The 11,040-nt window shown below is 41.9% G+C and overlaps 1 protein-coding gene across 3 annotated transcripts in view; it reads right to left on the minus strand.

The window, feature by feature from the left end:
- HECTD4 (HECT domain E3 ubiquitin protein ligase 4) overlaps window positions 1–10,333 on the minus strand; it is a 75,155-nt gene extending 64,822 nt beyond the window's left edge. For all 3 annotated transcript variants that reach the window (XR_015260489.1, XM_086761907.1, XM_086761906.1), the window contains exon 1: window positions 10,163–10,333. Coding sequence is in view for 2 of the 3 variants with exons in the window: in XM_086761907.1 (XP_086618033.1) it covers window positions 10,163–10,333 (171 nt within the window). In the remaining variant the exon portion in view is untranslated. The remainder of the gene's footprint in view (window positions 1–10,162) is intronic.
- Between the last annotated feature and the right edge of the window lie 707 nt (window positions 10,334–11,040).

The following is an 11,040-nucleotide window of genomic DNA, read 5'->3' on the forward strand; positions in this document are numbered from 1 at the left end:
CGATTACAGACGCAATCTAAAACTTTCTAAACCAGCTTGCTTTTGACTTTCTTGAACTAACCTAAATACATGATGGATCTTCAACCAAGCGATGGCAAGCTGCAGAAAAACAGAATTAATGTTTTCACCTTGAGAGACAAGTTGTGGTATGTTTGGTTGGCTTTCCCTTTTAGATTATGGTTCGGGGCAGAGCTGCCTACAGTCTTCTCCCCATAAACACAGTGGAACCCTGCAAATCACGCCACGTATTTCAAAAAGTGGTGCCCATCTAAATTGTAAGTATACTACCATGTTTAATTCACAAACTTTGTACAACCTTGTGTGGACCTTGAACCAAATTTGTACCCAGTACGTAACAGCAAGCAGAAGGTTTAAATATTCAAACACATGGGAATTGCTTTATTTCAGCCAAATTGCAAATGCAACCAAAGCCTGAATTCCAGTTGCAACTGATGAATGTTTTTTCAACCAAGGTTAAGTTTGGTAGGTTCTCACCAACAAAACTGTAAGCAAATTGTTGCAGAAAGGCCTGCATTTTGGATATAATTTAACCTTGCAAATTTTGTCACTCATTAGGGTCCAACTGAAGGTACACTTAGGAAAACTAGCCGCACTGTTACCTGCTCTTGTTCCTCAGGTCCCACAGTCTACCAGGAAGATGGATTTTTTTGTCTTTAATACTGCCCTACGTCTCCGAGTCTGTCTTGTATAAATCAAGACAAGAAGTCAGTGTCAAATATTTGCAGATATGCTGATGAAAAGTCTTTTCCTACTGAAGTTTTATTTTCTCACTGATCTCAGAGTTTATAATTTGCTTTACAAGCATAGCATGGTCTGTCCGGAACTGTCAGGAGTGTTTTGCTTTGGTCTTTCATAAAGGAAACATGCACTAATTTGGGTTAACGATACATTAAGTATCCTAGATTCAACATATTTAGAAGACAGTTCCAAAATTGGACGTAGGTTTTTGAGAATAAAGCAATTTACATCATCTTGTTTTCATACACAGCTTATGGAACCAGTGAAAAAAACTTAACCATTCAATGCGATCTGAAGGTCTAAGTCATTTGCACTTCCAGAAAACAACAGGATATTCGGAGAATGGTGTAAGATCATCTGCTGTACAGGAATCTTCAGAATATTTTGTTAAAGTCTGTTTTCATCAAAAGACATTTACTGACTACAGATAAGTACTCACAGCTACCTCCAAGACCAAATTTTCACAGTGACTGGCAGTGACAAGCAACTCGGGAGTTTTCAGAGTTCAGATAGACTCCTAAGACCTTGCTGCACACCACGGAACCATTCTGGTTCTCACTGGTTAGCAACACACCTCTATTTCTAACCCAACGCGAATGAGAGAGCTCACTTGGTCCACACTACACATACTGCTTCCCTTTGGAGAGTCTAAATAGACTTCACAAAGGAACCACAGCCCTTGCCAAGGTTTCCTCAGCACACCGACTAGTTTCCTCATATCTTCAGGCAAAGCTTGTTATCTTGAAGCTGTCTGAAGTCAAAGCAAGTTAAAATGAAATGCAAGGAAAAAAAACCACCACATTTATTCAAAAACTCTGAAATAGACAATACAACTACCAGTGTTTATAAAATACACGGGTGAAGAAAGGAAACAGAAAATCTATGCTAAAATGACTTGTACTAAGATTGAATCAGATCTTCCCCATCCTCTACCCAGCTGATTTACCGCAGACCTTCCTGGCACATGTGGGAGGCTGCCATTCCCAACACCTTCTGCCCGAGGCTGCACCCACTAAAGATGGGTGCCTCAGGCTATAAAAGCTGGAGTACACTGCCAAATCTCCCTTTTTAAATCCCCCAGCAAAAAATTAATCCTTCTTCCCAAATTAGTTTATTCTTTTCCTATCCAGAAGATCTGACCATTCTTTGTTAAAACGAGCACAGATTTATTCCCCTGCAGACGCACATGCCTGTTACTCAAGCTGTCCCCTCCAATACTTCACTGAACAACTATTCCTCATTCAGCAAGAGGGAAAATTCCCTTTCCCCCTGCCTTCTCGGTGCCTCAGTATTACACTTCAGTTTGAACCCTGATTTAGGACTGATTTCCAGCATTCTTTTATGAGGGGTATTTGGGCACCTTGCCTCTGTATTTAGCGATACAACACTTGGGGAGATCTCACAGGCAGACAACCAAAAGCTGGCACGTTACAAGCAGTCACCTGAACCACTAAATAATCAATCTCTTCACAGCACCAATCATTTTTTACTAACAAGGCTTAAAGGGAATCCAAGAGGATGAAAAAGATGTAACAATCCCACTGCTTCGCCAGAAAACAAGTTACCCAAGTATCTACTTGCACCTCAAAAGACAATCTCTAACAGAAATAGCAGCTTAACAGAACACCATCAAGCTAAAACCACAAACATATGCTTAAAGGAAGAATGCTAAACAAAATCCGTATGTACAGATCACATTCAGAATTAGCAAAAGATAACTCGCCAAGCTACAAAACAACGCAGAGTAATACACTGCGAAACAAGGACATGACAGAGTTAAGATGCTCAGCAGCAGTTAAAATAACTCCGTCATTTTATAAAGACAAATGTAAAAAGAATTAAAAGAAAATTTAAAGTCTGTCTACATTATGTACATTGGCAGAGTTTAAATAGTTCCATTTCTGCTTTCAGATAAGACATGTTAACATTTTCTTTAGGAACAATCAGTAAATATTAAGAAAAAAAAAATCTTTATAATAGAAATGTAAAGTTTTAAAGAATATCTTCTAATGAACAAAAACCCCCATACAGTGTCGGTGCAAAAATTGTAATTCTAATGTAACCAAGTCATTCTAGTGTCACTGAGAGACTAGAATTTGGGGAAGAAACAAAACAACATTGTTTTTTAAAAATTTTTTTTCTATCTGATTTTGTAAGTAGGGTAAACATCACTGACACTTTTTGCAAACGAGAATCTTCAGTCACTTTGAAACTACAGTTTATACACTGTGACTGTGATCATTACCTATTTCCCAACTTTGGCTAATTTTAGTCAGCAAGGACTACCTCTGAAGTTTTGATTTTCAGAGTCTCACGCTTAATACCCTGAAGTTACATATAACTAAAAATTGTGTTAGTGAGAAGTTCAATTGCCATTATTTTAATTTACCAGTAGCTTGTTCTTAAATATTATTTCCTTGTTTAACATTTAAAATTCATTTTAATAAACATTTTAATTAGAAAATGTCAATCCAAAGTTCAATCACCCTAATTGGTCATTGACATCTGCTTCAACACTGAGAGCCACAAAAGGTATCTAGTTTTAGATGACCAGCTATGGGGAGGATGTCATCTTCTCTGCTATATCCAACTTTTGCCCTGTTTCCCCCCACTACATGACGTGAATCAAGTATTTCTTCCCACTAAATGATATTTTTGCCAATGCTGCTGCAGAAAGTAGTCACTGGCATCCGCTATTACTAGGGGAAAGCGTTTCTCTACCAATAGTAAATACTTGAAATGCTACAATTAAGACACACTAAACTATACAGAGTTTTAGCCTGAGGTTTTAAGACCACATTAAGTAGATTTAAAAGTGAGCTGCCACTAAAAGGCAGCTTTCTCCTCTGGCTAAAATTCCTGCCCCCTTGTCCTCTCCCTAGTGCTGGCAGTAGTGCCCGCATTCTCACAACTGACGCCTACTCCTTTTTTTTTTCTAAAGCTAGGTTTTTTGTTAGACCAGTTCACTGGTGTGGAACAACAGCTAGAATGGAAAGAAGTAGAATGGAAGAGAAAGAAAATGCACGGCCAATGACAGACGTGAACAAGGGCTTTTTGTAACAGCTCTCCCAGTGTACCAGCTTAAACTACAGTCTCCGGCTGAACATACTGGTTTCATTGATCAGTTTTAATTCTGCTACACAGGGAATTGAAGAGCAATGAAGTTGTTCACAAAGGTGTATTTTCTCCTCAAGTTACGTATTGCAAGTGAAAGCCTTTATATCTCCAAAATACCATTTAATTTTTTCTCTACATAATTAAATTGGCTGAACTTCACACATAACGAGAACAACTTATTGAAGATGGTGGTACACTTACCAATATCAATTAGATCTGTAATACCCCCCTGAGTATTAAATAAATATTATTCCCATCTCACAGGAGGAATAAACCATGCAGAACAACAGAAACAACCTCAAAAATCATAAGATATCTCCAATATTGACATGAAAAATATTAACTACGTTACTTTCAAGACCACGTTACGGCTCTAAGGTCATTCCTCTTGTACCACAAAGTTAACATACAGGGAGCATCACTTGCTTACTTGGTTCTTTTGTCTATACAAATACAAATAAAATAATGTTAAAAAGACTGAATTATGGGATTTACAGACAATTCTGTAAGAGAAATACCAGAACTGGCAGTTTTAAGGTACTCTGAAAGTTGAAACACACATCAAAATTTAAACTGCTCGCACAAACAACATTGCATACACACTCCTAGTCCTCCACTTTCTGTTGCTCTGCTGGGTAACAGCGTTTCTGCTTACGGCAATTTCTGAAGACACACAGTAGGAAGCTGTCTTAATGCAAACACTGCCTTGATTTCTTTTAAAACATTTTTCCAAACCCTCTATAAGGCTTTTTGTTTGATACGCCTGTGTGTTTGTAAAATATATAAATACATGCAAACATATTCTTCTTGATGTTTTAGAGACTGAAATTTTATAGGTTCTTAGGAGCTGCTGCATACTTCACATTAGGCTTTTAGCATTGCAGCTGAAAACTACAAGTTTCAAGATTGTTCTGATTTTTTTCTGGTCCAAGAAATTTTAACTATATCACCCCATTGAAAGCCTCTACTGATTCATAATCCTGTAGATAGCAGCACCGCTTTTTAACAGCTCAGCTAAAAGCATGAACTATTTTCCCCTTGTGAAAGCATTAGAAACCTACTTTCTCGCTCAGAAAGAAGCCCTGAGAAACCTGTATCTTCCACCATATACACAATACCGTACCAAACAATTTTTTTTGTAACTTTACACATTTTCCAAATAACCTTAATATCCAAGATGAATCAGAGTAGACACAAGGTGTAAACACACACAAAAAATGCTATAAAAGAAAGTATTGTTTCTTCATTTGTTGATTTGTTTACTAAAATATTTACTCGGCTATATTTAAGTAATAGATGAAAATGTCTGCGAAAGGTAAAGAAATATATTTGTCATTTAAACATCTGAGAGTGCAAATCACTGAACTGTAACTGGTAGTAAGAACTATGTTTGGGAAACATGTTTGCAAAATCAACCTTTAGAAGAAGTTTTCTAGTATTTCTCTACTAGGATAACTAGAACATGACTTTAAAAGATAAAAAGCCAGGAGTATGGTAGTCTCTATTGTAGAAGTTTAATAAATTCAAACAGGTTATTTCATGACAACTGATGGTAACAACAGCAACTCTGCTGGAGATTAAATCCCACAATATTGGTGGCTTACACAGATTATCTAATGAAAGTGAGCTTAAAAGGAAGGCAATGAAGATTTCGGAGTCCTCTCAGAAGGCAAGTGAGAGACTTACAGCAACGCCCGAAAGAATGCCAGCAGTTCCTGTGCAAAAGTAACAGCGAAGGCTCACATTTGTAAGGTTATCTTCCTCTGCAGAACTAACTTCAAGAACCAGCTTCATCTGGTATTACTCTGAAAGCTATAAACACTCTCAAAGTGCAATACTGAGGGGGAAGGGGATGCAAAAGGCAGGACTGGGACAGTTACAAGCCTGACGTACAAGCCTGGATCAGCAGCTCCCAAGCTAGAGGTCATAATCTCAAGAAGGGTCATCCACTTCCCCAAAAATTAAATGGTTTATGCTGGCATTAGGGATTTTTTCTCTCGACAGAGGTGAAGCTTGTAGATGGAAGTAAGGTCACAACCAGAAAGACCTGGGAAGCACTGACCTAGCTAATCACAGAGAATGTTTCTTCTAGTCCGCCAGGAAAATGGGTGAAAGTTTCAAGTTTAGCACGTACCTTCAAGGCTAAATCATTTTGACAGAAAACATGAGTTAGCCACAGGATTGGCACATCCCGTTAAAACAGCACTGGACTTCAGATATTCAACTTCTCCCTAGAGGGCTAGCCCAGACCATACTGGGGGGAATGGGAAAGGAAACTGCCTTTTAAAAAATTATTATTATTTTTTACATGTAAATTTGATTAAAAATACATATCTGCAATGCATAGCAGCAGCTGCCCAGTGGCATGCCATACTCTGTCCTACAACAGAGCTTGACAAGAGTCAAAACATCAGATGAGGACAGATGCATACATGATCCAGACAGCTACTGAGGTAGGAGCTACATTTCTAGCTTCATCTTAAAAATATATTAAAGAAAAAAAAAAAATAAAAATCAGGTATTTAGAACTTTTCCGATTAATGCAGGAGAGCAGCAAGAACAGATATCCAAATGACTATTATCTCTGTTAGGCTGTTATGTAAAACGTGAGCGCTTACAAGTTAAGGTGAGTGACACATAATGCTGTTCTACTTCATACTGTGACTATACATTGAAGATTTGTCTTTTTTCCCACTTATTTCCTTGTGGGGAAAAATATATATATATATATGACTGAGTCTATCACTATTTAGCTGAAAAACTGCTGATACTGCAAATTTAAAGTTAATGAAAATATCAGCCACAAATTTGAAGATCAGAAAGAAGGCCTCCTCAAGTAGAAGGGATTACAACGGTAATGTATGTCAACCAAACTGAACTGCCTAGATACAAGTGAATGCTTTTCTGCCATCAGATGGCTACGACGCAGTCTGTGCGCACAGCCACTGTTCAGCACCGCCCTTCTTACTAAGCTACCAAGGGTTAACACATCAACTTAGATTGCTGGCGCTCTCCTCAGCCTCAGCATGTTGACCCTGGTGTACGGGCAGATTAAAACTACACAGTTCACGTGACCTCGACCTTCAGACATACCTCTTGCCCCGCTCCCAGGGGTCACAGGATGCTGGAAGTGCTGCAGTTTCCATCGTGGCACATTAAAGAACAGCTCATCTTCCATTAAGCTGTCCCTCCCGTGCAGGCATTGACATCCAGGGCAGAGGCTGGACTAAATGTCATGGCAACATCTTTAGTTGTTAGTCACACAGGGTTGTCTCCAAGAAGCAGAAGACTTTGCACTTTGAAAGTAATTTCTCTGTACGAAAGGCTTTAAAATAAGAGTGCAAAGGCTTGCATAATTGCTAACTAATCTAGGTCTCTTGACTAGAAGATTTTATTGGGGAATCCATACCAGAAGCAGCTTTTATACGCACATCATTACAAAATTCCATGGAATAACAAAAAAAATGTGCCCCCTTTCTTTTTGGTAATACATATTCTTTGTAAATATGCTGATAGACAGTCTAAGAAGTTGGCATACATCATTTACATCACGCAAAAAAATAAAAACAAAACAAAACCTCCACATTCTTTAAACCTAAAGATACTCCTAGAACAAGCTACCTTCACATGAAAGAGAATGTTGACACTTTCGTAACTTAAGAGAAAAACAATACTCATATACACACAGGTATATAAATATGCAAAAAATAAATAAAATAACAAAATAATAAATTTTCATAAGCCTTTCTAGGCATAATACCAGTACTACAACATTTTTTTTCCTCTGCTTTTCTTCTTATAAATAGACAAAACCTTTGAACAGAAGGACAAAGGAAACACAACCAAATACATGGACATTATTCGCCAACAAGCTCTTTAAAGGGATATTTAAACAAAACAGACCAGAATGATACTTCCCCTCCCCAAAAAACACCCCTCTATTTAAGTATATTACATTTTTTAATTAAGCATCTCATATCAGAAATTCAGGCAGGGTTCTGACCATCACTGATGAAGCACAAGAAGTGTGTTAAGGAAGTTTACTAATCAAAGCAGCAGCTGCAGCATCTCCTACCCTTGTCCAATAACATATCCCAAGAGATTTCTATTTGGACCACTTTCAAATATATTTATTACATTACAATTAGGAGTAGAAAGTGCAAATTAGCTATTCAGAGTATTAGTCGATTGCATGGCCACACTTCAATAAGATACATGCACCTATTTCCACAAAATGGCTCCTCAAAGCCATTCCAGTTTGCCAAGGTAGCTCTTTATTTAAAACAACACTGACAAAAAAAAAAAGGCAGAGAAAAGTTATGAGCTAAATAACTTATATGTACAACACTTCAAATTTCACTTTTTTTAAACCTCCCTCCTCAATACTGAAAACTATTTCACAACAAGATCTTAAAAAAAAAAAAAAAAAAGTCATTTGTGGTCATCAATTCTTCCAGTAAAAGGAAATTTAAAAAAATAAAATTAAAATGCTTAAATATTCAGTGACTTAAGAGTGTAAATCAAAATGAGTACCATAGCAAAAAGTTCTATCTATTTATTTTAAGGTTTCACACTGCAAACGTGCACAACGGAAAAAAAAATGCCCGAAATGCAAAAAAAAATATGTGAATTAATGGCACTGGATCGGTGAAAAGCGTAATAAAGGTGAAGAGAGAGTATCACTAATTCCATCTCCATCTCCCCCAAATAATTATAGTTTCATAGACATTCCTAGCACTAACAAAATATTCTCCAGAACTAAAGTGTTTGTTAGGTGAAGCTGTGTGTCAAGTTTCATGCTGGAACATAACTCTGGTCTAGCTTGCAAGTTCTTATAAATAAAGTTTGGTTTGGGTTTGTTTTTTTGTGTTTTTTTTTTTAAAGGATAACCTCTTTTATTACAATATAACACAAATAATGCTGTGGGAGCATGTATTTTTCTAACACAGTTATTAGACTCAATGCTGCTTCTAGAACCATGTAGTGGAATTGAAATATTTTATTGAATACAAGCTGCATTGAACGCCAGAGCAGACTCCGATCACAAGGGAGAATCATTCCATATTTATACAGATAGAGCTAAGTCACACACCTTAAAAGTCTCTCTTTTCCTGTTTACGTGATATTTGCCAATATCCATTTAATGGGAGCGGTTAATACTATCATCCCAATCCCCAGGGTCACATCACACAGAAAAGGAAATGCACGTTCAGCAAAAAATATCTTTCCTTAGATAAGGCTATGGGAAGTTTTTACAAACAGCATAAAGACTTCACGTCACAAGGCGAACGACGTTGTCAGAACTGCAAGCCTGGCTCACGGGTTCTTCTTAGCAACACTCCAGATAGCAGCCAAAGCCTCACTAAAGGGTTTTGCGGCCTAAATGGCTGTGACCTAACACAGCACACAGATAAAGCTCCTGCTGAACCATCCCCTCTCAGCTCGCACCACTCAGCTCCTCTGACAAAGACCCTGTGTCATTGCAAGCCACATTGCTGGAGAAGAGGGCGGGGTGAAAGAAGAGAAGGGAGGCATACAGGAAAAAAAAAAAAATGCAGTCTACAAAATAGATGCAACCTACAATCCGTGACATTCAGTCCTTCGCTGTCTCCTCCTAAGACAAAACCGCTGTACCATCTGCCTGCAGCCAAAACCACCAGCAGTTCTGAGAAGGTAAAAAGCTGGAATTGAAATCTGAGCTGCCCTCCCGGCTCTTCAATAGCGATCACTGTCAACAGCCTAAATAAAACACCCAGACACCCCAGTACCCCAAGCATCTTACTGTCAGGCTGATTAACTACAAACCATCTAAAAGTAACAGCAAAAAGATAAAAAGCCATAAACAAAAATAGTCAAAGGCCACCTTGAAATACATGAGGGTGGCTCGGATTGCTAACCCCACGGATTCAAAACAAGGAGGTAGCACCAACACTTCACCCTCCATCTTCATCAGCGCCTCACCACCCTCCTGCCCAGCTCCACTTCCATCACGATTTGAAATAAATTAGATTGACTTAAAACAAGCAGACCGCCTCAATACCAGCTGGCTCCATACCCCCACATCTTTCACCCTGCATCCGCATCCACCGTTCTCCATCCCGGCCTCCCCATCCTCCCCGAGTCATCCTCCCTGCAACTCCCCACCCCCCCCGCCATAACACCATCCTCCTCCTCGCCCCTCAGACCTCCACGGCCACTGTTCCTCCTCCCCCGAGGGCACCCTCCTCCTCCTCGCCCCCGTGGTGGGGGTTGCCCGGGCTCGGCGGGGGCCGCGGGCCCGGCTCACCTCCAGCTCGGTGTCGCCGGGCTCGGCCACCCCAACGATCTCGCTGGGCAGCTCGGCCAGGTCGGTGACCCGGATCAGCCCGTCGTGCAGGAAGATGGTCTCCTCCTTCACCGACAGCCACTGGGCCGAGTCGGTGGCCGCCGCCGCCGAGGCGCCCGCCGGGGACCCCATGGCGCGGACGGCGGGGGGGCTCCGCAGGGCTGAGGCGAGGCGGGTCCCGCTACCCCCCCATGGCGGGGGCAGGGCGGGGGCAGGGGGATCCCCAGCGGCCTGGCTACCGGACAGCCGAAGCGCGGTGGGCAGCAGCGAGGAGCGGCGCGTTGCCACCGCGGCGCCAACGGAGCGGGGACCTCCGGGAGCCGCCGTGCTCGCCCGCAGCCACCACGTCCCGCTCCCTCCTCACACACACAGGTGACAGCGCGACGCCATGTTGGGGGCTGAGGCGGGCCCGGCATGCACCGCGCGAGGAACAATACACCCTCCCCCCCCCTCCCTCCACCGCCGGGCCCGCCCCCCGCCGCGCTCCTCCCCCGGCGCCCCTCGGTGCCGCCCCGCGGGCGCGGGCGGTGCCCCCCGACACCCCGCCCCCCGGGCGGCTCCCGCCGCGCCCCCCGCACGCGGCCGCTCCCCTGCGCGGTTCAACGCAGCTTCGCGCCTCCGCCCCGCTTCCCGCGCCGCCCGCTCCCCTCCGCGCCTCTCCTCCACCCTCCGCCCCGGGGCCGCTCCCCTGCGCGCCTCTCCTCCCTTCCCCTAAAAGCCCCTTTCCTCCGCCCCTCGCCCGTCAGCTGCTCCCTGAGCGCCCTGCTCCTCGGAACCGCTCCCTTTTCCCTTCGGGACTGAGCCCTCGAGGTGCCTCACGTTCCCCGGTTTCTCCCCTC

The sequence above is a fragment of the Chlamydotis macqueenii genome, chromosome 17, assembly GCF_036417535.1.
Source record: "Chlamydotis macqueenii isolate bChlMac1 chromosome 17, bChlMac1.mat, whole genome shotgun sequence".
NCBI classification, from domain to species: domain Eukaryota; kingdom Metazoa; phylum Chordata; class Aves; order Otidiformes; family Otididae; genus Chlamydotis; species Chlamydotis macqueenii.